A 24,955-nucleotide genomic window follows, 5' to 3' on the forward strand; every position below is an offset into this window, starting at 1 on the left:
AAATTGGTTGGTAAATCTGGGATTGCACGAAGTCTTCTGCATGCATTTAAACACAAGACCTTGAGCTTTGAAAGACCAGCGAGACTTGGTAGGCTACAAAAGTCATTGCCTCCAAGAAGCAGATCTTCTAAGGAAATTAGGCTACCGAGGTCCTCCGGGATTGCATCCTCACTTAAACTGCAGCCTGCAAGACATAACTCTATTAAAGAGTTTAAGCCATGTAATGAAAGGGGTAAAAGATGGAATTTCAAAATTCTCACCAGATAGAGATAAAATTCTCAACTTCTTCAATTTTACTATGGAAGATGGAATATGTCCGATCTCTGTGTTATCTGCTTCCAAAATTGTCAATGATACCATGTCCCCTAAGCCATCACCCAAGTCCTGAAAACTTGAACAATCATTCAGTATAAGAGTTTCAATAGACTTGGATTTATAAAAATTCAGTGGGAGATCTCCTAGACAGGTGCAGCCTTGAAGATTTACCAAAGAAAGTCTTCCAAGATCCCCGACGGATGAGTGAACCTTAGACAAGTTGACACAACCTTTCAATATCAACTTCTCGAGATTTGGGAATTTTGAAAAGTCTGGTGATTTTGTTATGTGATTATCATATTCGACATGAATGATGTCATCATTATTGACCATATTTTGATATGGGCGTCGTTCATACGCACAAAGATGGTAATCAATCATATTTTCGTTCATAAATTTGTCCCATACCAGACTAACACCTGTTTTCTTCACGTTAGCCCAATCATATTCGGGTATTATTTCAATCAAGACTTTATCACCGTCTTGCAATTTGAGCTCGTCATTTGATAACTGTCCCTGCCAAAGATAATAACCCTCAATTGGCCAAATGTTGGGTGTGATCCTAGCGTCAAGCTCAGTACCCTGGGTCATGTTTTTAATGCTGATACGACAACAACCATATAAGCGTGAAGAGAGACAGACGGACAAAGTTAACCCTTTCAAATTACGACCAACACTTTGAGGCACAGTAAAATACACAATATCATCATCATGGACACAGTGGAACCAATCAGGAATATCATTTCCACTGAGATAAATTCCACCATATCCGCAAGAAGTCCATCCCTATACCATGTTGAGCCAAATTTCTATAAGAAATACATTCTTATGCATGCATGCGTTGTATGTGATAGAAAGAGAAACATGTATGTGTGTGTTTGAGAGAGAGAGAAGGATTGACCTGTAGGATGTTCTTCCTAAAATCGGCAGTGAGTTTAGTGCAGTCTTCCATATGAATCCTTGTCATGGAGTTTAATGACTTATCCAGGCCTGGAATCTCAGTGAGTTTGCCCGAATCTCTTAGATACAATTCTCTTATATTTGACATTTCTGAAAAATCTGGCATTTTTTCCAATGCAATGCAGCCATCTGCTCGTAAGACTTTCAAATTGGTTGGTAAATCTGGGATTGCACGAAGATTTTTGCACCTATTTAAAGACAAATCTTGAAGCTGTGAAAGACGACTGAGGCTTGGTAGGCTGCAAAAATCATTTCCTTCAAGATCTAAATTTTCTAAGAAAATTAGGCTACCGAGATCCTTGGGGAATGCATCATCAGTTAAACTGCCGCCTGCAACTCTTGAATGAGGCAAAAGATTTGTTGATGGCGACCCTTTCACATAACATAATGATAAAGCTTTCAGTTTCTTCAATTTTAATATGGAATCAGATGGTATTTGTCTTATGGCTGTCTTATCTGCTTCCAAAATTGTCAATGATACCATGTCCCCTAAGCCCTCAGCCAACTTTTCAAATCTCCAACAACCATTAAGTAAAAGAGTTTCAATAGACTTGGATTTATAGAAATTCAGTGGAAGATCCTTTAGCATTTCGCAGTATTCAAGATTTACCAAAGAAAGTCTTCTAAGATCCCCGATGGATGAGTGAACCTCAGACAAACTCGAACAGAATTGCAATATCAATTCCTCGAGATTTGGGAGTTTTGAAAAGTCTGGTGATTTTGTTAGCTCATAGGAATCGCTGAGATTAAGGATTTTCAAATTCTGATGCCACTGTTACACAAAAACAAAATTAGAATGGGAATTAAAATCCAAAAGGAAGGTCTTTGATACAGAAATTAAACCAAAATGAAGAGAAGGTGAGGTATAATATATGTATAGAACAAGAAGGAAAGAACCAACAACAACTAGGTTGAGATTATTATACCTTGCAATCCTTCCAAACTATTTTGAGTTTGCTACGCTGCAGGTCTAAAGCAACTAGGTTTGGTTGATTAGGAAAGTCATCTGGTATGGACTCTAAAGGGAATCTATGCCAGCACAACCATATTAACTTTTTGGGAAAATCTTTGTACTCTCCAGTGAGCTCTACGTTACTGAGGTGGAGTAACCTCAGTTTTTTCATGTTGGTAAATGCTTCTGCACTGAATCTAGTCAAATCTAGAACCGAATCTAGATCTGAATCTTCATCAAAATCCAAATCTAGAGCAACTCCTTCAATTTTTCTAGTTCCCTGTTAACAAAAGATACCGAGTTAGAAAAATGATTTACAAACATGAAAAATCCGTGTATGTATTAACCAAAAGGTATAATTAATAGTATTGGACCATGTTACGCCCTATAGTTTGTGTTTGCAATCAAAGCACATATTTTTTGTTGGTTATGCCTAATCAAAGGACATATTAATTTATTATAGACATGGGATACATATGATTCTCTTGCATGATGCATTCTAAAACCTTACTGGCAAAGTACTTACAGATTCATCGCTCAATACATCTGTTACGTTTTCACGTTTCCACAATCTACTAAATTTTTCAGGACGACCGGGGGATTTGTCACGAACGATCTCTCTTCCCATGTCTCGAAGCAAATCATGCATCATCAGCTTGTTTTGCTCACTAACGGTTACAAGACATCGTTCAATGAGGATAGGGATTCCTAGCGTTGCAGAAAAGCCACATCCATCTAATATTTGTGTGACATAGTCCTTGTCCATTCCAATAAAGAAACAAGATATATCAAGGAATGTATTTCTGTCTGTATGGTCAGGTAGCCCGTCAAAGCTTATTCTCAGTATTTTTGTAATTGCTTCATGAGGACTTCTTTCCAATCTCTCCAATTGGCTTTCCCATTCTAATGCGGTTCTTTTAATCAAAAAAGACCCTACAACTCGAAGTGCTAGTGGCAAGCCTTGACAGTAATGAATTACACGTTTTGAGAGGTCAAGGTATTCTTGATCAGGATAACCTCTTTTGAAGGCATGCCAACTAAAGAGCTCTAGAGCTTCTTCCTCATCCATTTCTTGAGCCATATATGTGCTATCCACTCCAACTTGGTCTAGCAAATGTTGATTTCTTGTTGTTATAACAATTCTACTTCCAGGACCAAACCAATCACGAGCTCCAGCTATTGCTTTTAGTTGCTGTAGATCATCTGCATCGTCAATTATAACAAGTACTCTTTTACAGCAAAGTCTTTCTTGTATCACAGTGATCCCTACATCAACAGAATCAACCTTCAAAGATGCGTTCAAGATATTTTTTAGAAGTTGTTCTTGCAAACCAACCAGACCATTAATGGGTTGGTGTGCAATTACTGCCCTCACGTCTGCAAGGAAACTCCTACCTTCAAAGATACGTTCAAATTTGTTATAAATGGTTTTGGCAAGCGTTGTTTTCCCAATGCCGCCCATCCCCGAAATACCGATCATGCGAACAACATCCTTAGAACCTGAATTTTCAATATCAATCATGCGAACAACATCGTTCACCCGAGAAGTAATTCCAACAAGGTGTTCGATGTCTAATTGATATTTGCTGTACAACTGCTTATTAACCTCCCCAAGAATTTTGTTGATAAACTTTGCTTCATGCCTGGCAATTAAACAAAGAAGCAGAACTACGAATCATTCGATGTGGAACAAACTACAAGGTTAAATTGAATCCCTAACTTAATAATTTAAAATGAGCAAATTATTTTCTTTTTTTAACAATTAAGATTGGGATTTAACATCAAATGTTAAATGGATCTTACATTATCAAGTAAGAAAGAATGGATAGTTAAAACCAAACCATAGTTAAAACATAGTTGGAAAAACAAAAACAAAAAGGACAGAAAACATTTTTAAGGAGATGATAATCCAAGGAACAAGAAATTAGTAATTACCCACTGTCAGCATTTTTAAGATCTTCCCCACACAAATCTGCTGCTTGACTGAGAGCATTTCTCCATCGCTGTACCTTTTCTTTCTCATGTTTGCCCGCTTCATGTTTCTCAAATGCTTGTGCAAAACTACCAGTTTGTTTCCGGACATCTGAAGCCTCAACATTATAGAACAATGGAATAACCTGTTGCCCCAATCTTTCTCTACACTCCATGATCTTCACCAGCTCGTCAAGACACCAACTGGAATCGGCATAACTCTTGGAGAAGACAATTATGGAGATCATGGACCCTTCGATTGCCTGCTCCAGTTCGGTTTTTATAATTTTCGCTCTTTCTAGGTCGTTGTCGTCAAGAAAGGCGCTGATTCCGGCATCAGATAATGCTGCGTGGAGGTGGCCTGTGAAGCCCTTGCGTGTGTCTTCACCTCTGAAGCTCAAGAACACTTGGTACTTCCAACGTTTTGACGAGGAAGATGGTGAGGATGAAGGGGAGGCTTTATGGGCTTTCCTGGCATCCATTAATTGATACTGGTTCAGATCAGACCAACTACAAATTATGCATAAGTTGGCCTTCCGATCCGACTTGAGCAGAAGAAGTTATTTCATAATCAATTATTTTTTCTGGGCAGTGGTTTGTGTGTTGCAGATGAATAAATTCGAAATACGCGTAGTCAAGGTCCTCAAACGTTTCAGTCGACAAAAGCAAGAGTTCCCATGTGGGGAGAACAGTGAAAATATAATATCTTTTTGGCTGCACGATCTACTGGACTGCTAAGATTGAAGGTCAGGAAAATGCACGGAAGCTTAGGGGAAAGTGGCAGAGGGAAGAGACGAGCGCAATGTCCAATTAAAAAAGAAGAAGAAAAACACGTCTTGTTTCAGTTTGATTTCATAAAATTCATTTTCGTTGATTGTTTGTACAAAAATTTATGATTTCATTTATATATTAAAAAAAAACCTTATGCAAATGAAAAAAATAACAATCTAATCTCAAAGGCCAACTTTTTCATTTGGAGAATTTTTTTGTATAAAATCATCTATCTTTGGATAAAAATCAATGAAAATGAGTTTTGTGAAAACAATTTAAAACCTTAAGGAGTTTTGTGAAAAATCCGAAAATCTTAGGAGGTGTTAGTATAAATAACTCAAAATGGAGACATACATTGTGTATAAAGATTACAAATTTATTGTAATCACCTTATCTATCACTAGTTTTCTCAACGAAAAAATAATGCATTAAATTTCTATTGAAAAGTTGATATAGATACAAATAATGTAGTTGTATAAAAGATTTTATTGAGAGAGAGAGAGAGAGAGAGAGAGAGAGAGAGAGAGCTAAGTGCTCCCTTATTATGAATTAGCTTTATCCCAACTGTACAATTTCACTACTAGAGTAATGTTATGAACAAGGGTAATGCTAGGCTTACCATATTTTTCATACCACATTCATACCACATCTCTAATAGAGGTGGAGCCCACCAATACAATGGGGCCCACCTCTATTAGAGAGGTGGTATGAATGTGGTATGAAAAATGTGGTAAGCTTAGCATTTTCCTATGAACAAATTCAAGTGGGTTTCACTTATATGTTGTACTCTAACAAAATATGTTATGAGTAGTTTTGAGAATTCCGATCCACACCATCCAATACATGGAGCTTCCCTGGATGTTTATTCCAAAAGTGAAGTATATATTGAGCGGAAACACAAAAGCTACATGCATGTTTTACATATATATCCATATTTCTCACCAAAATGAGACTTAGCTAGGTTTTATCATGACATATGATTTGATCAATAATGTGTTTAATAAATGTGCGACAACAATACGTATTCAATAGTTAATGATTGAAAGGCTCCTAAGAACTTTCAATTCTTCCCTTATTGATTAAAAAATATAGATATTTAGTCATATACCCTTTCTTAGCACTAATACTACAGATAACTCTACACCATTTAATTTCTATGAACAAACCCAAAAAAACCCAACAAATGATAGCTAGCCTTATTAAATTTAATTTTAATTATTAAATTACTTTAATGCCCTATTGAGTGTTTTAGGTATTTTTATGAGGTTTTGGAGTTGGGCTTGTTTTAAGAAATTGATGGCAGTTTTGTAATTTATAAGAAGTTAAAAGCCTCTTTGTTATGTTGTAAATGGGCTTTGGGTGTGTTTCTATAGTTCATTTCATATAGTTTTTTTTTTAAAAATAATAATAATTTGGGCCCCTATATTGGTTATAATAGTGAATCTCCCTAAAAAAATATCTGATATTCAACCTCATAGTCAACAACTCAATAAGGAAATGAATCTGTTTAATTGAAGTTGAAGTGAGAAGATTTGGGGGAAATGAGACAAAATGAGGGAAGAAATTTAGAGGATCCAGCTGCTTTCCCAACACCAATCATTTTCGTGGCCCCAACGGCGTTGAAATGGTCAAAGGGTGATGAGAAACAGACAAGCTAAGAATTCCCGAGACCAACCCCCAACAAAAAGAAAAAACAAAGGGTTAATTTCTGCATTACAAGAATTCCTGAGACAGGCAATCATCATGTGACACGTGGCTCCATTGCTCCCATCGAATTTGCACATTTTTTGGCTACAATGCCGCGCTAACGCATGGTTGCATTCAAAGGTGTAAACCCTTAGGTTTACAGCAACAAGGAAGGAAATAGGGATCGCAGAGGAGCAGAACAAAGAAAACAAAAACACAAAAACACAAAAAAAAAAAAAACGAAAAAAAGAGGAGAAGAGAAGCAAAAAGGCGAAGCTGTCTTTCTTCTCTTCTTTTCTTTTCTTACTATCAAATCTTTCTTTGTTTTCCTCCATCTTAACATCACAAACAAAGGTGAAGTTACAATAAATTTTTATTAAGGCGGTCCCTTTTAATTCCAACATTTGCTGCTGCTGGGTGTCAATCATGACTTCGAGCAAGTTTAGAAGAGCCTTGGGGGCGGTGAAGGACCAGACGAGTATAGGCCTAGCTAAAGTTGGTAGCAGCACATCTCTGGCGGACCTAGACGTGGCCATTGTGAAAGCATCGAGGCACGAAGAGTACCCGACAGAGGAGAAATACATACGAGAGATTTTGAGCTTGACATGCTACTCGCGCGCCTACATCAGCGCCTGCGTCAACACCATCTCCAGGCGCCTCAACAAGACCAAGAACTGGATCGTTGCCCTCAAAACCTTAATGTTGGTCCAACGGCTGCTGTCTGAGGGCGACCCGGCTTATGAACAGGAAATATTTTTCTCCACAAGGCGCGGCACTCGCTTCCTCAACATGTCCGATTTTCGGGACGCTTCCACGTCCAATTCGTGGGACTACTCTGCGTTTGTGCGCACGTACGCCTTGTATCTAGACGAACGGCTTGAGTTCCGAATGCAAAGCCGGCGCGGGAAACGTAGCGCCTTCGGAATCGATGAAGAAGAGGATCCTCAGGAGCCGCCCCATAATTATGTTAACCAGCAGTCATGTCCCAGAGCTACGCCTGTGCATGAGATGAAAGCTGAGAAGCTTTTTTCTAGGATGCAGCATGTGCAGCAGCTCCTTGAGCGCTTCTTAGCATGTCGCCCAACAGGTTTCATCCAATCCATTTACCATTTACCATTTACCATATCCATAACGCACGCACCTGCATTCAAACGTTTCATCCATGCATGCATGGCTGCGCTCGTGCATTATCTGTTGAATCAAATCAATAATGTTAAGGAGACAACATCATTTCTATAAGAAAATCATCTGCCACATCATATTATCAATTAAATACATAGTTTGTCTAGAAGGGAATACATTAATATTGTAAGTCAATTTTTGGTACTTGGTACATTGTTGATATTTTGTCAATAGTCTTTTGATATTAGAGGTAATGTCAATAAAATATTGACAAGGCATCAAATATTAGGTACTGTAGATTAATACTCGATACCAATCAATCACTCTATTCTATAATTACTCTCTTCTTTTCTTGTTTCCGAGAGCATTACTCTTTAACATTTTTGTTGTTCTTATGTGCATCCAAATTGGAACGTACGTACAACAGGTGAAGCAAAGACCAACAGGGTAGTAATAGTGGCTCTGTTCCCAATAGTGAAAGAAAGCTTCCAGATATATTATGACATAACAGAAATAATGGGCGTCTTAATCGATCGCTTCATGGAGCTGGAGATCCACGACTGTGCCAAGGTGTTCGAGATATTCTGTCGCATCGGAAAGCAGTTTGATGAGCTGGACACATTCTACGGCTGGTGCAAAACCATTGGCATTGCTCGCTCCTCAGAGTACCCCGAGGTTGAGAAGATTACACCCAAGAAACTGGAGGTGATGGAGGAGTACATACGCGACAAGTCGGCCTTGGCGCAGGGCAGGAAGTCGGTCAAGGTGCTGCTGCTGGAGCAACAGAAGATTGAGGAGATAGATCAAGAAACTAATCGGGACGAAGAAGAAGAAGAAGAAGATATGAATGCCATGAGGGCCTTGCCACCACCTGAAAGTTTTGTTGAGGAAAGCAATAGCAAGGAAATAGAGCCGGTAAAGGAAGAAGAAACTAAGAAACCGCAACAAGAAGAAGGGGACCTGTTGAACTTGGGAGAGGACGCTGTGTCGAGCGAAGAGCACGCTGACAAATTGGCGTTGGCTTTGTTCAATGGCGCTAGTGCAGAGGCAAAAACACGCCCTCCAGCATGGGAAGCCTTTGCTGATGAAGCTGATTGGGAGACGGCGTTGGTCCAGTCGGCCAGCCACTTGTCCCATCAGAAGGCGTCCCTCGGAGGCGGCTTTGACGTTTTGTTGTTGGATGGAATGTACCAGCAAGCTGAGTTATCAGCGGCGATGGCTGGCCCAGGATCTGGAGTGAGTGGGAGTGCGAGTAGTGTTGCATTGGGGTCAGCAGGACGGCCTGCAATGCTAGCATTACCTGCACCACCATCATCATCAGATCACCATGAGTCTAGTAAATCAAACGTACACGTGGACCCGTTTGCTGCCTCGTTGGTGGTGCCGCCCCCATCTTACGTGCAAATGTCGGACCTGGAGAAGAAGCAGAAGCTGTTGGTAGAAGAACAGTTCATGTGGCAGCAGTATGCAAGAGATGGGATGCAAGGGCAGCTTGGATTGACAAAGCTACAACATAATCCTCACAACATCAACATGGGAGGTTACACACACACCTACTGACGATGACTTAACTTAATTAACACATTGGTTGAGTTGTTAATGGTCATTAATTAGGGTTTAACCAACCTCCATGTGAATTTGGACATATTGTTTTTTCCTCTTATTTAGGTGAGGTTCAGTTTGGTAGCATTTTATGCTGGTAGGGCAAAGGGTAATTGAAATATGCAAAGGATTAAGGTAATCCATGTATCATCAAAGTATGAAAAGGTAGTAAATGGTCTACATTTATATTTATATGCATATGCATATAGATGGCCCTCTTGGCAACCATCGTTTTGAAAGCTATCCTTGCAAACTAGAATGATTGTTTTCTGCACTCACATCGGTCCCCAATACACATGTATACAAAACACAAGTATAGGCAGACATATGAAGGCAACCGGAGAAGGGGAAAACTTGCCAACCACCTGTGTTGACAAATCGGTTGGACACTTGCAAAGTATTGTCCATGCACAAAGGCCCTGAATCAGCATGCTTCTTGCGACCCAAGAATTCTCATACGCTTATCTTTGAAACCCTACCTACGAGTTCCAAATGCAGTTGATAGTCCACCTGTACTCATTTCAATATCATCAAAAGGGTTGCTCTTGCTTATGATCTTACCGTCCTGGCGAGCAAAGATCAAGGTCACCAAAATATGTTGACATTATGAATTCCACAACGGAAATTAAATAGTCCAACTTGAATCATTGTGTAATAGGTTAACAAAAACGAAGCTATCTGAGCAAATAATGAGATTCAAACAAACCGCCCCTGTCCTGTTTTAATATCAATATTTCATGAAATTTTAGACCAACATTCAAAACCAAGCAACCACCAACTGGAACATAAATGAAACAAAATTTGTTGGATGAACATACAATGAGAAAGGTTAATCAGCATAAACATCATTTCGAATTGGGGCCAAGATTTCCATTTTTTGACATGTAATTTCAAATACAAGGGATTTGAAGGGGTCAGACAATTTGTAAAAGAAACTAATTATGATTATGAATACAGATGCTTATAAGGCACATGTCCCAAAAATAATGCTCCTAGAAATAGAATAACTGATCGTTTAATAAATATTCCCTAATACAGAGGGATGAAACCTCATACTGTAATGAGAGCTGTGGCATATTTAGAAAAAGAAAATCCATATTCTGCTATATGTAACTCTGCATGGCCATTTGCCAAAAATGCCAAATGCAGTTAATTTTTCTGGACATCAAGCATATATTCACTCAAACATTTTTCTTCTTTTCAAGACTAGTTGCAGCAAGCCGTTGGCGCTTCTTCCAGGCTGGGACTTTACCTGGGAAAGCCCACCGTAAAAGCTTCTCCCATGAGTAGCAGGTCAAAAACATAAGAAGGGCCCATAGCAGTAGCTTATCCCTCAGTCCCACTGGCAAGGGCACCAACCTAAGCCAGTCATTCAAGTCCCTGAATAGATCAGATGTGATAACTGTGAAGAAACCAGCAGCAGCCACGATGGCATACAAGAATGGCTTGTTTTCGGAGATGCTCTGATTGAAGGGATGCCCCATGTAGTTCACAGCAAAGGTGGCCACCTGGAGCATCATGCTGACCATGTATGAAACTGTGTTAACAAGGTTCGGATGAAAATCAGAGTCTGGTTCGATGCACTCATCAGGCATGTATCTCTCAGCCTCGTTCACAGAAGAAATCAAGAAAAACAAGTGGATTGCAAACTGCCCTAACAGAGAAAGAAACACGTAGGAGCAAAAGACATGTGGATGAGGCCTCTCAGCTGAAAGGGTTGGAAGAGGGCGCGCATGTGAGATAAATAGGAAAAAGGCAGCTGTAAATACACCACTGATTGTAGCCTGCACATCGCCCAACTTTACACCATCCAAATACATAACACTCAACACATATGCCGTGGCGAGACAGTTAAGGCCTAGTATTTTAAACATCTGGAGGGTAGTCACCAGAGTACTGCGACCTTGACGAATTATGTCAGTGGTGGGAGCAACGGATGCATGCTTTGCTGTGAATGGTGATGCCATGGAGGCATCTCCAAGCCTTACAACTGGAGCTGAGCGACCATCCCCCTCTTCATTCAGCTCATCCATTAGTTTCTTTTGTAATGAGACTAGCTTCTGCCGTTTCAACTCGGCAGCTGACACGTTCTGGTTACTAGCCGAGTGGCTAGCGGTTGCGATGGCCTTTCCTTTTGAAGAGACTTCTCCATTTATACCAGTAGATTTACCCGCAGCATCCAATGCAGGCTTGGGCTTCTTTGTCCGCATAGTCTTTCCACTCTCGTCTTTAGATGTTTCATTGGGCGACTTTCCACTCAGAGTTGGAGGCACCGCATTCAATAGAGCAACTCCCACATGGGCCTGACAGGGGAGAAACATATATCAAAAGAATTTAATTTGGAAAAATTGTACACGCAATGCTTACTTCACTTTCTTATATTAAATGCATGAAAAGAGAATAAAATATCCAAATTGAAAGTATCTCAAAATTTATTAGGGTAAAAAGTGAGACACATTTTCTGAAATCTGCAGAACCTATATGTCTGTGGTGCACAATGGGAGTGAGAAAAATTGCCACACACACAATTTTAAATTATTCTTCTTTAGTTTAAAGCCTTGATAACTAACTTTAAACTTGATGACAGCTCTACAGCTGCGGTGTTGATACAAAGGATAACCCCCAAGGGGACTATAAGGTTTAGAGCTGTTGGATTAGAGCTATCACTACTAATAGCCATTATGTCAAACGCCGGTTTCTAATACTTATACTGAGGAACTATTATTTAACACGGGTTGTCTGATGAGAACTCTTGAAAAGAAAAAACAACTCAACCAATAATTGAATATCTTCACAAAACAAATTACCTGCTTCAAAGCTCCAACATCATTGGTTCCATCTCCACACATCAATGTTATCCTCCCCACTGTTTTGAAAGTGGTCAAGATCAGTTCCTTCTGCTCAGGAGCAACTCTAGCATAAACCTAATAAGATGACTCAGGTCAGCAATGACAAGATAAAGCCACTATCAAAGACAAGTTTCACAATCAACAGTTTCGAATAAGCACCTTAACATATGGAATGACTTGTATAACAGCAGAGGTTTGTTGCAACATTTCAAAGCAGTCACCTCCAATACAAAGATCATGACTCTCTGACAAAGCTTCCACCTCGTTTTCACTGAAATCAATTTCATAAAGTCCAGTCAGAACAAAGAAGGAAGACGAAATACGCAGGTGAATTAGCAAATAGACAGACCAACAAGGAAAAGCAATCACAAGACAAAAATGAAAACCAAAAAGGAGAGCAACATCCATGTCCAGAACAAGCTTAGTGGGTCTCCAGCCAAGAAAAACATCAGAAGTTTAAAACCAAATTGAAAATAGTCAATCCAGTAACAAGAAAAACTTTACCTGTAAGGAATCACCTCAGCTTCATCAGGGGATATCCACTCATATCCTTCACTGTCCCTTTTTGGACCAAGAATTAATGCTGGTTTTGATATAATATGAACTTGGCTGGCAACATGGCAAGCTGTCAAAGCCTGGTCACCAGTAATCATCACCTGCCAAAAGAAAAACTTCAGATAAGTATCTAGACTTTTTTTTTTAAATCCGCCCATGCGGCACCAAAGTTCATTACGAGAACAAATTTACATCAGAAAGGAAGACCGAACACCAGAGAAATAGAACAGAAAACCAAAAAGAACTGGAGAAAAAAAAAACATAGAACAACACTAAGCTGTGAACCAGTACAACCCAAACACAAGCAGTTGGTCAAATATTCTTAACACTATATGCATGCATGGTTCGATAAAATCAAACTAAAGAGCATACTGGGAAGACTCATAAATGATTCTAGGCCCTTAATTTCACCGTTTCTGTCAGAGTTAAACAGTAAAACATGGTTTGAATTTATCAACTGAAAGAATTTAAGAACAGCTACACCAAAATCAAACTTAGAATTCCATAGTGCTGATAATTCAACAAATCAAATCTCATAACTCTGCAATATCTGTTCATTGGAATACTTCCTAGAAATGTAAAAATAATATCAAACATGAATCTTACAGATTCTTTGCTAAATCTTTCCACCTCATCAAAGATTTACCTTTAAATCTTTTTCTTTTTTCTTTTTTCTTTTTTGGTTCTAGAACTTACACTTCTCAAGCTCTGGCAGTTGAGGACAAGATACAAGTTACTATTCCTTTATATAAAATATAGATAGATTATGTACTAGTTAGTCAGGGGAGTCTGAAAGTAAAGCATGCCCACATACCAAGTCATGCGAGGATCCTTTTAGCTCAGACAAAATAGCCGCTGAATCTGCCCTAATTGGACAGTTAAAAACCTGAAAGTCAAATGATGAGAATTTAGTGACAACAAGTAACACAAACCTACTCCAGACACTTATCTAATCATCTACACCAGATTATAAAAAAAAAAGGACGAAAAACAAATACATAATCTAACATAATGTCAAAACTAGTAACTTCATGTGGACAAGGAATTCAATAAACTTGCATTAATAGAAAAGAATGTCACTTACCGCAAAACCAGCAAAGGTAAGCCCACTCTCCACCACATCCCTATCCAAGCTTCTGGCTTCACTAACCTTCATGCAATAAACATATAATAAAAAGCACTTCAATATACACTTTAGAAAACACAGCCTACAATATTTCCTCTCACAGAGGGGTTAAAGTACATGATTCCCAGCCCAAAATAAACTCAGATAAACCGAAAACTTTTTTAGTAAAAGAAGTTCCATTGCAGTTGATTTCACTTATCCCTAATACTATAAAGATGTACTTAACAATGATGTAAAAAAGAAAAATAAAGAACTGTGCTTTATTTAATTCATGTTGTTTGACTTGGCATCCTTATGCATGTCAAACTCCATAAACAATTCAATATTTGTAACCATTCTATCAATAAGGTTAAATCTCTAGAGTAAAAAACATGTACAAGAAAAATACTTAGCCTTGGAATAGACTGAATATGATAAGCAAAATGAGGTTTGCTTAAAATTTAACATGACATTATGAGGCAGACCAAAGCATTAAATCCACAAGTGTGATTGGGCAAAAGAAGAAAACAATAAATAAATAAAGAGTGGCGTACAGACTAACTAGTTATTACTAATAGCTTCAAACTCTAAACTTTCTGGAGAAAAAATAAATCTGAAGAACTTACTGTCATGTCAGGAAGGGATTTGTAGGCAAGGGCCAGAACGCGAGACCCTTGTCGTGTAAATCTCTTGTAAGTCTCAACATAAAATGATGGTACCTCAGTTAGTCTACCCTGAATAGTTTCAGGGGCACCCTGCAGAGAAAAGACAAAACCATTGCTTAATGACTACCAAACTGGAGTGAACATTACTATGGCAAAGAAGTAAGACATTTATGTCGGCTTCCTTTTAGACATGAGGTAAAATATAGGGATTGGAGCTTCTAGATTGTGCTACTTTAAATAGGAAACAGAACATTTTAAATGACAACAAAAGGGAACAATAAAAAATGGTGAAGCAGAGGATAACCTAAAAGAGACTTGAGCAAAACAAGACCAGAAAATACATATCAAACAGACAGCCAAACATAGCAGGATACCAAGGCCAAAGGCCAAAACCACCAAAGCAGCCCAATAAACTGCATTCCGAGTTCACATTCAACACAAAAGGACAGTCAGTAAACTCCCAAATCCATCCCACAGTTCTTCCGCCTCACTTCCACAATCTTCAAAAAAATCCCTCCTACTTTGCTCAAATCGCAAGTGTTGAACAAGTCACAACAACAATCCATAAAAATGAACATTTAATCCTAGACATCGAATACCATCGAACCTTCATCTCTTTCCTAGTTATCCACTCTCAATCAAGTCATCTCTACTTAGCCACACATTCAGAAAACAAAAGGCTACTTTACGATGGCCAATGATTTGAACTAGTCAGGGTAACAAGCTGTCAGATAGCAAAAAAGCTTCATAAACATGTCCAGCTATTTTTTTACTATGACTTGCTCAACACTAATTCATTTTTCCACTCCAGCTTTACCATGTGGCTTTTGGACCAGAACAACATTAACCAATTATTGTCCCTATTTTCACGGCCCAGTATGGTAACTATGCTAATGGAAAAAATCTAAGGAGACCAAACATGACAAAATTCCTTCATCCAATTGATTGTAGAAATAACCAGATTGATGAATTTAAGATATATCGTGCCCTGTCCCGGACCAGAAACATGCAACTTGACCATAATCTAGTACTCTATAATGACAAATCTACTTATAGCATTCACATAATATAGTTTGCATGGCACAGTGATGAATGACTGACAAACCTTCACGAAAGAAAAAAATGTCTCTTCAATGCGAACAACAACTGCCATTCGTTTCAAGTAGGATGCAAAGTGGTGTCTCTGAACAATCAGCACAGGATTACCAGTTCCCCTGCATTTGGTGAGAAGTACAATAAGCAAAAAGTAGAAACCACTGTAACTCATAAAGATAGATGAAACAGCAGCATTTGCTGCCTCAGAAGAAAATAATGAATGGTGAAAATAATCAAACTTTATGATGATAAATTAACAAATCTGATATTTATAAGATACTCATATGTCGGCCCATTTTTTTCATTTCTAAATTTCAAATTGATACCAAAGCACATTATGGGTGAATTTTCCCTAGACCAGCCTTGAAAATCTAATTTCGCAACTACCTCTCATACTATACCGGGCTTAAGGATAAGCACTATCTAATGTTATTTTTGTACAAAAGAGAAAAACAATCTTTCCATAAGAAACTAACTGGCTTAAGCCTTAAGGATACATAATTGGGCTGGACATTTTAAGACAAATTAAATTAGATATAAAAAAGGGCAGTTCATACCAACATGGATCCTGGGCTTTTCAAGATAAGATTCTACATTGATCTATGTTCTTCAGAAGGTTTACTTTTCTTAACTATTTTCTAAAGCTTCCCTTGCTTAATTAGATTTTACAAGTTGTCATTCCTATTGAATACAACTTCCAAAAACAATCTAACATCAACAGAGTCAGGATACTTTTATAGCAACCAGCGAATAGGGAAAATATGAATAAGCAATAGGAGAAGAAAAGGTTGAGAAACAAATATGAAATTACATGTATTTAAGGATATATGAATCAGTCCAGAAGTGTGATTATAACCGCAGACATTTTGATATGTGAAAAAATAATAATAATAACAATAATAATAATTGCAGCTTACTTTTTTGGCACAGCCTTCTCATCAGATTTAAAGGTCCAATCTATTCCTTTAAGTGCAGCCTTTTCGAGAGGATCACCAACCTACATGCAGTTGTGGATGGAGCATCACTCAACAATTAATGTCACTTGTAACCAGGTCTTGATAGAAAACACAACAGCATATTGAACCATTTCATGAGTAAGGATAAAATCTCTCTTCAGCAAAGTATCTCTTGTTCCACTCACTGTAGTAGCCATTTACCTTCTTACAAACATGTTAATATGATCTTACGTTCTAACTCATTTGAAAGTGTTACATATTCCAGTAAAATATAAAAAGGAGCTGTTTTGAAGAGTAATAAATTCATACAAAAGGTGGGAAAAGCAACTTAAATAGATTGGATTACACAGTTGAAAAAGTGGATAGACAAGATTCCAAAACAAATAGATTCACGAGATTTGTTATGCATAGATACTCCAGAAGCACAAACAACACAAAAATACGTAGAGCCTAGGTGGCTAGCACTCAAATTCATTCATATCAAAAACCAATTGATTCAGTAGATAAGAAAATCTAGGAATAGCACAGAACATTATAGTCAAAGATTGTTTTATAAAATTAAAAAAAATATATTGAAACATTTTCTTGTAAGATACACAAACTTCAATAAGAAAAAATAAAGAAAAATTGAAGGATGCACTAGATCAAAAAACAGACCAAGAATCATCAAACAAAAAAACATGTAAGACACAAACTTTTCTAACTGACCATTGAATGGCAAACCACAAAAGGACTTCATCTCTGAGGCTCCTCTTTATTGCAGGTTTTAAGGAGCAAGCATCTAATGGTTCTTCAAAGATGAATGCAAAGGAAAAAACATCTAATGGTCATAAAACTAAGAAACTGCAATTGGCATATCTTTGACAACATATGCAATCTAGAACTAAAAGAATTCGCTTCATCAACAAGCACAGTGTATCACACAAACTAAGTAAAATAGAATACAACCTAAAACATAGTTCAGAAGACTGCTTGTTTACATGATAACATTAGCATACCAGCTTATTGTCCACAAACACCAACGCATGGCAAGAAGCCAAAATCTCTGCTGCGCGCACAGGCACTTTGGTCATGTCAGGTTCTATATCTGTACTACTAGTTGACCCAACAACCCCACAGAACTCCTGGAAAAGAGAAAGGAAGAAAGAAGTAATAAACTGTATATAAATCCATTCAATTTAGTGAGAACCGTAATCAAGGTGGAATACCATGTCGTCTGATGTAAGTGTTCCGGTTTTGTCAAAACAACATATATCAACCTGCATGCCAAACAGAAAACAAATGGTGTATCAATATACTTTGCACAGAATGGTACTGTGTTGTATACCATATTTGGCAACGACTAGGTCAGTACGGCAAAACAGTGAAAATAAGGTAATCAAAATAAAGTACACGCATGAAACAAATATGAATGGTTTATAAGTACCAAGTCTACAGATATTATCACATTTTATAAATCCCTATAACGCATTTTCTGCTTGAAATGGAAGATAACATCAGAACACTGCATGCCTAAGCAGCCAAATCGTGCATTGGATTTCCACGTCAGGTAAATACAGTCATTGTGAATAAAGCAGTGCTACCCTGTTTGATGGTGTGAGATGTATAAAAATGATGCTTCATTGTCTCATTACTCTGTCCTTGGGGCAGACTGTTTAGAAAGAGAACAAAGAGAACTGGGAAATTCCGGTTTCATGCAATCCCTTGTGTGAGAGTTATAAAATCTTTGGAGGGAAGACGGGCAAGGTGCTGGGAAGATGTACTGTGATGGTAATTTTCTGGGTGTGTGTAGTTGGAAATCTTTTAGGGAGCTGGGGGTTAGGAGGTTGATCACTTTGGGTGTGGGAATCTTCAGAGTTCATAGATAGTTCACTTTGTGCTACTTTTAGTGATTGGAGTGCTTCTGTCCTCTAAACTATTAATTTCTTAAAGATTCATTGTAACAGCTAGTATAATTGTTAATGTTATAGTTGTAGATCAGATAGTTCAGTGTACACCACGTCCCCTGTGTTGTACTTTTCATCTTTATATTAATAAAAGTTTGATACTCATAAATGAAAAGATTAAAGCGGCATATCCAAAGAACGTCCTTTCTATATATGAAAGAAAAAAGAAAAAAGAAAAAGAAAGGACAACGTAATTAAAGCGATCAGAACAGACCTTTCCAGCAAAAGGAATTCGGAAAGGTTCTGTGCAAAATATTCCACGGCGTGCCAGAGCAATCAGAGATGTATTAACAGCTATAGATAATTCCATCGGTAGCTCAGGAGGAATCACAGAAGTAATAATAAGTGAACAACTAAGGAAAAGCTTGTACTTGCTCCTAGTGGGATCCTCAAGCCCCTACATCAAAGATGTCCTGATTGTCACAAAACAACATCACAAGCATAAGCCTCAAGTCTCCTAAGTACCTATGAAGAAGCCATTTTTACCTTCTTTAGTACATAACCGGCAGCTATCACTGCAAATATGACCAAGAACAAAATGAACAGCCCACTTTCCCAGCTGTTAGCAGTCACCTAGAATAAAATGTATACACAGATTATATAAAGTATAAATGAAGTAAAATCATAGTGTGTATAGAGTTGAGTATTCATTGCCAAAATAATTACCCTCTCTGTAGAAAACAAAATTGTACGCATAAGTTTGCCCTGACTCGTTTCAAACCCAGTTCTCAGAACAACAGCCACACAGCCACCATCAGGGGTTTTTAAGGGAAAGCCCTGACTCCAGAAAATGAAAAGTGTAAATACAAAATCCATGAGACTATGAAAACATTTTTTTATGAAGTTTGTTGGTTTTTTTCTTGGTTAAAGCATATGTTCGAACATAAACCACCTTATCCAGAGTATGCTGCAATATTTTAGTCCCACCAAATAAAACATGGCTTTTATCTCGCCTTGCTGATAACTTCTCCTCAATTCCTCTGCCCATGATTGATACCTGAAAAATAATAATCCTATAATCATTCTCCAATATGTATATCATGAAAATAACAATCCACAATAAGCCAAAAGCAATGAACTCAACCTTGCTTTGAAGAAAAGTTTATGCCATTAATCTAAATACAATTGGGAAATGGAGAAATAAATTATCTACATTTTCTGCTACCGTTTCCAGATGAAATACACCAATAAGTAACAAAGTTTGGAAACCATCGGTTATCGTGTATTCACCCGTCCCTATGAGCAATTATCCAAGAAAGACCTTGTACCTTACAAGGCACCTTACTTTTCATATCATCTCAGAAAGAGTGGGGAGAAAGAAAAAATAAAAAAATAAAAAAAGAGCACAACAATCAACCAATTAAAAAGGATAGGCACTTTGTTGAATAACTTTTGATGGTTTATTTTCTTTAGGTTGGTTATGGTTACAGAATGTTTTTTTCTTGCTTTGTTTAGATGGTGGACTTCTTTTCCACCACCGGACTTTTTTTTATATAAGTGAAATCCATTAATTAATAAAAAATGAGCAAATACAGAAATAGAGCACAAGAAGTCCACTGCACTAAAATCTTCTACCAAAAGCTAGAAACCAAATACACAGCAGAATGCATCCAGAAGAGCAGAACGTGGTACTAGGAAGCATCCACAAATTAACCCCATTCCTTTGCCCTATCAAAAGCCCGAATCCTCCACATATTTATCAAACTCTGGCCCCAAAAAACTACCCAAGCAACCATATACTGCAACCAGATTTTCTCGACAACAAGCCCCTGTTTATTCCAAAACTGTATTTTGTTCAAGCCCACCAATTCTTCAGACTTTACCACACCAAATTTACTCCGATCTTGGATTTGAGATCACAGTGAGCTTAAAACCTTTTTTTTTTTTTACAGTGAATGAAATTTCATTTTCAGCTTACTATGAGTCACAGCTGCCTAGTAGTGTCCCTCTTATTGCTTCCTCTACCTCTCAATTTCTCCTACTTTTACATCTATTTGCAGTCTTAGTTCTAATTTTCTCATCCACTTGTTTATATCTTATCCACCTGAACCTAATTACAACCCCTTTCTTGTTCCACGAAGGATTCATCAAACCACACCCTGATTACCCTCGTAAACTTTGCATCAACTCTAAATCTTCAAATTTGTGCTAAGCTATTAATATTTTGAAGCTGCATCAAGCCTCCAGGGAAAAGTAGAAGGTGAAGACAAAGATAAAGTGATATTAAATAACAGGGAAAAAGTGTTAGTAGGAGACCAAAGCAATTTTTCCAAGACATCATCACCAGGAAGAATGTATGCACATGAGATGCATGTATATATGTATAAATTTATACATTTATATATAAAGAAACCAAAATTGAACAAAAGCAGCATATTAAAACATATAATATGAAAAGAGGTGACCACCTTCCACTGGGGAGTAGACTCGCCTGTGAGAATGGCTTCATTGACAATCGCACTTCCAGCTAATAAAAGCATGTCTGCTGGCACAGCCCTATCTTCGCCATTCGGACCAGAAGATCGCCCAATAGAAACAACATCCCCAGGCAAAAGATCAGTTCCAGCAAGCTTTATCCACCTAAAAGTTATAGCAGTCATGTATAAGGTATAAACAACTTAAAAATTCAAACAAATAAATAATTTCCTTGTAGATAACGTACTTCCCACACCGATGCACCATGAGGGTCTGGTTATCCACTCTGACACGTCTTAGCTCAGTAAGAGTCTTTAACTGACTTTTAGCCATTGTTGACTCAAACATAAACAGCATAAAAAGCGTGAACAAACTATAATACCAATATTCATCCAAACACCAGAGGCCCACACAGAACACCTACATACAGGGAGCACAAAAGAATGCGGTGAAGGAAAGTGAGTACGGAAGAAAAGGAAATCTCACATTGGACAGAAAGAGAGTGAGAAAGGAGCTAAAACCTGGAAGACAAAGAAGGGCTCCATGCAATTTTCTTTCATTAATTTCTGGAACGTAGGTTGTGGATATTCAAATCTGCACAACCAAGAAACGTGTACAACAAGGAGCAGTTAAAATATGATAATTTAACTGGATCATGCTCAGTGTACAGCATGTAACCAATTTAATAGGGAGTATATAAAATAATAGATGTTAATTAGACAGAAGACTTTACAATCAAGGATACCAGGAAAGAATAAAACCCAGTAGCTATCAGGTGCATCATATACAGAAGCTAACGTTAGCTAACATCCAAAAAGAGGAGCAGGAAACAAGAATAGTTACAGAAGTACTGTGTGAAATACCACTGATACAAACTGGATAATAAAAGGTAGCTTCATGTTCCAAATCACCAAGAGATAGTTAATACATGCAGAATATACAATACACATTAACGATCAAGTAACAAAACAAGGCATGCAGAATTGCACCTAAGGATACTTACAATGCACAGCATATGCAAAATCCATGAAGAGCTAAACAACCAGAGGACAAGTAAGTGATACACAAGAAATAATAAATTGCCAAACAGCAAACAACCAGTTACCTTATAAGTAATATCATCAACACATCTTCCTTGTATGACTCGCAAGGATTGCCAGAATCTCATAAGTTTTTTATATTAACAAAAGATTATTCTGAAGACTGGTGTAAAGTGACCAGGCAGAAGCAAAGCAACAATATATTCATCTAGGAAAGAAGCAAAATCAACTAAATGGAGGGCAGTCCAGCATTAAAAATTTATTGATATTCATTGGCACAGCTTAAAGAAAACAAGATGGTAAATCAGTCTAAAATTTAAAATAAGAAAATGTAATCCAGCTTCCATAGGAACCAAAACTATACTTTAATTGCTAAAAGAAGAATCAAGAAACATCAAAACAAAAATGATAATTCAACAAATACATCTTTAAGAATGAAAAAGGGAAAAGGCAACTAACACATTCCGTCCCCAATTTTCAGTAGCAGCAATAACTTTAGGTTCCGAGCCATGGCCAGTACTCTTTAAATAGTAACCGAATGTTTCCTTGGTAGGGTAAGGAAGCTTGCAAAAGTTATCCTTCTCTTTTGAAAAGATGTAACGTTGCTTTCTGAAATCAAAGTAAATCTCTTCGATATCCACTGAGGATGAAGAACCTCCAAGCTGAAAAAGTCACCAGACAAAATTTGGTCATTCTAGTAATTGATACTTCTTAATAAACAGGAACTGTAGTATAATATTATCTATTGAATCTCAAGTATGGTTGAAGTATTCCAACTGTATAATGGACTTACAAGCTTACGGAAATGGAGTGATACAATTTCTTTAGAACCGGAAAACTTTGCTGGTGTTATTTTGCATGCGTCTGCCTGGTGAATGTCATTTACCTTAAAAACAAAAGGAACACCGATTACAACAACAAATCATCACAAAAACTTAATGGATTGCCAATGTATGGTCCAATTCATGTATTTGCATACTAATTAGGATTATATTACAAAGGGATTGTATCTTTCTAGACTCTAGCTGATTCAGACCAAGAATATGCTTTGTTGCCAGAATCTCTGTTATTACCCATCAAAGAAGTTGAGGAGTGAGACTATGTGCCAATATACGGTCCTCATTGTCATGACAAATCCTCCCTCAGAATACAGCGCCACCATATACAATATATACACAAAGCGCAACCTCCACTTTGCATGGAGCAACTTTATCGTTGTACCAAAGTACACACGCATATACATACATAAATGCAGATGCATATATCAAACGTATACATATACACATACCTTGGTATAATGAATAAAGCATTTGAAATCCACGGACCAAACGGTGAAAAGCCAAACGAGAATATGAAGAGCTACAAGGGCACCGAAAACAATAGCGGAGTCGACAATGTCAATGCTAGGAACAATTGTAGTAAGCCACAGAGCATAGAGGACACAGAAAGGCCAGACATCGAAGCGCCACCCCAAGCTCTTCTTCCTCAACAAATCAACTTTATCCACCACCTTCCCTCCCACATGGAACCTCGACATCTCTATAACCACATTACAGATTCAAAAATCAAACCCACTTCAGCAAAATCAAAAATCAAAACAAAATAATCGAACAAATTATGTAAATTATCTCCAAATCAATATCAAATCTTTCTGAAACCAAATCACAACATTTTTTTCTCTTTACCTGAATCTCCTCGTTTCAATTTCAACGGCGATCGCAAGCCTAACGCCTCTGTGCAAGCCCTAATTTGAAACTATCCAGGACGATGATGAGTACGGTACATATTAAGTTCAGGTGGTGGACGGGGATACAAACTCTGCAAGCCCTAATTTACTTCCGTTTCGTCGTCTTAAACCCCCCTTGTTAGCCAACCGAGTTCAATTCTCCTGTATGCCCATTTTCTCTTTGCCCTCCTGTACCCTCCATATTCTCTTGACAGCTGTCCTCTCACTTTTTTTTTTTCTTTTTTTTTTTAACGAATACCTGTCCTCTCACTTAACCATAAATATAGCGCTGTTAGCTTTTAATAAAATATTTATGCAAAAAAAAGTAAAACAAATAAAATTCGAAGGGAGAGAAAGGAGACTTGGGGCGGTGAGGAGCAGAGATGTTGCCGCTGTGGTGGGCTGCAGAGAAGATGAAGGAACCAGCTTTTGTGTATTATTTTATAATTGTTTTTAGTAAAATTAATAACCTTAACAGAGTCTGGCCAAAAAAATAATGACCTTAACAGAGTTAGTGTTCCGTTAAATATTAAAGTACTAGATTCTTACTTTTAGTGCTAATAATAAATATTTTTTCATTTAAAAATATAGGTTTTTACAAATTTTTTTCATAATATTATTCAAACAACATCACTTCTTGATAGAGGCAAAGAGAACAGAAATATTACCCAAAAAAAAGACAGAGAATAAAAATAGAGTCTTTACTCGTAATAATCTTTGAATTTATACCCGAATTTCATTTTGATTCTCCAACTCTTTTATGTGTGTCAAATATTATTTCTTAACAATTTCCGTAACTTCGAATAACATGAATAACACATGGCGGTCCAAGCTCATTGGCTATCTTCTCATTTTCTTAAACAAGCTTGGCATAATTTTGGAAACATCCCCCATTGCTTGGATTGGACTATGGTTTTGTAAAACTAGGCGTTGTATTGAATTAAGATTTTAAAGAAGTTTAAAAGTACATGTGTATTCAATTACGACTTTATAAAAGTCTATAAATGTCACAACCCACTCTTTTAGCAATGGAGGGAGAGTAGCTTGGCAGAACCCTAAACATGGCACAATGGACCAAAGTGCCTAACCACATGAGGGGCACACATCTAAAAAGAAACAAAAGTTTAGAGACATTTGATAGAAATTCAATATTGTCCTTGAATTGCTCGAAATTAGAAATTATATGGACAAAATTGATCAAATTGAAAAGATAATAACCAAAGT

General features: G+C 37.5%; 3 protein-coding genes across 3 annotated transcripts; 1 reads left to right on the forward strand and 2 right to left on the reverse strand.

Annotated features, from left to right (window-relative positions):
* Positions 1-46: 46 nt before the first annotated feature.
* LOC110767038 (TMV resistance protein N-like) lies at positions 47-4,763 on the reverse strand. Its single transcript, XM_088251919.1, has 7 exons — positions 4,163-4,763; positions 2,754-3,870; positions 2,202-2,507; positions 1,217-2,047; positions 261-1,101; positions 128-184; positions 47-87 (listed from the first exon to the last, which is right to left on the reverse strand). The coding sequence occupies exons 1-7, from the start codon at positions 4,678-4,680 to the stop codon at positions 47-49; spliced, it is 3,711 nt and encodes a 1,236-aa protein (XP_088108045.1). The 5' UTR covers positions 4,681-4,763.
* Positions 4,764-6,814: 2,051 nt separating this feature from the next.
* Positions 6,815-9,607, forward strand: LOC110767035 (putative clathrin assembly protein At1g03050). The gene is made up of 2 exons (XM_021970454.2): positions 6,815-7,742; positions 8,205-9,607. The coding sequence occupies exons 1-2, from the start codon at positions 7,082-7,084 to the stop codon at positions 9,335-9,337; spliced, it is 1,794 nt and encodes a 597-aa protein (XP_021826146.2). The 5' UTR covers positions 6,815-7,081; the 3' UTR covers positions 9,338-9,607.
* Positions 9,608-10,194: 587 nt separating this feature from the next.
* PDR2 (phosphate deficiency response 2) lies at positions 10,195-23,965 on the reverse strand. The gene is made up of 22 exons (XM_021970444.2): positions 23,691-23,965; positions 23,294-23,544; positions 22,799-22,891; positions 22,465-22,667; positions 21,487-21,559; positions 21,213-21,385; positions 20,959-21,130; positions 19,443-19,547; positions 19,217-19,327; positions 19,037-19,123; positions 18,765-18,947; positions 17,813-17,863; positions 17,603-17,728; positions 16,566-16,645; positions 15,659-15,767; positions 14,515-14,643; positions 13,868-13,933; positions 13,598-13,669; positions 12,733-12,884; positions 12,388-12,499; positions 12,187-12,303; positions 10,195-11,682 (listed from the first exon to the last, which is right to left on the reverse strand). The coding sequence occupies exons 2-22, from the start codon at positions 23,540-23,542 to the stop codon at positions 10,561-10,563; spliced, it is 3,585 nt and encodes a 1,194-aa protein (XP_021826136.1). The 5' UTR covers positions 23,543-23,544; positions 23,691-23,965; the 3' UTR covers positions 10,195-10,560.
* Between the last annotated feature and the right edge of the window lie 990 nt (positions 23,966-24,955).

The sequence above is a fragment of the Prunus avium genome, chromosome 1, assembly GCF_965620075.1.
Source record: "Prunus avium chromosome 1, drPruAviu1.hap1.1, whole genome shotgun sequence".
NCBI lineage: Eukaryota > Viridiplantae > Streptophyta > Magnoliopsida > Rosales > Rosaceae > Prunus > Prunus avium.

Excerpts from the sequence above, each read along its gene's own strand:
- LOC110767038 (XM_088251919.1), bottom strand. The coding sequence starts at position 4,680 with ATGGATGCCAGGAAAGCCCATAAAGCCTCCCCTTCATCCTCACCATCT. Across the intron at positions 2,508-2,753 it reads ATGTATTGAGCGATGAATCT|GGAACTAGAAAAATTGAAGG; the intron begins GTAAGTACTTTG and ends TTTTGTTAACAG. Across the intron at positions 1,102-1,216 it reads TTAGGAAGAACATCCTACAG|GGATGGACTTCTTGCGGATA; the intron begins GTCAATCCTTCT and ends AACATGGTATAG.
- LOC110767035 (XM_021970454.2), top strand. The coding sequence starts at position 7,082 with ATGACTTCGAGCAAGTTTAGAAGAGCCTTGGGGGCGGTGAAGGACCAG. Across the intron at positions 7,743-8,204 it reads CTTAGCATGTCGCCCAACAG|GTGAAGCAAAGACCAACAGG; the intron begins GTTTCATCCAAT and ends TACGTACAACAG.
- PDR2 (XM_021970444.2), bottom strand. The coding sequence starts at position 23,542 with ATGTCGAGGTTCCATGTGGGAGGGAAGGTGGTGGATAAAGTTGATTTG. Across the intron at positions 21,386-21,486 it reads AGCCCTTCTTTGTCTTCCAG|GTGTTCTGTGTGGGCCTCTG; the intron begins GTTTTAGCTCCT and ends CCCTGTATGTAG. Across the intron at positions 17,729-17,812 it reads CACTTACATCAGACGACATG|GAGTTCTGTGGGGTTGTTGG; the intron begins GTATTCCACCTT and ends TCTCTTTTCCAG.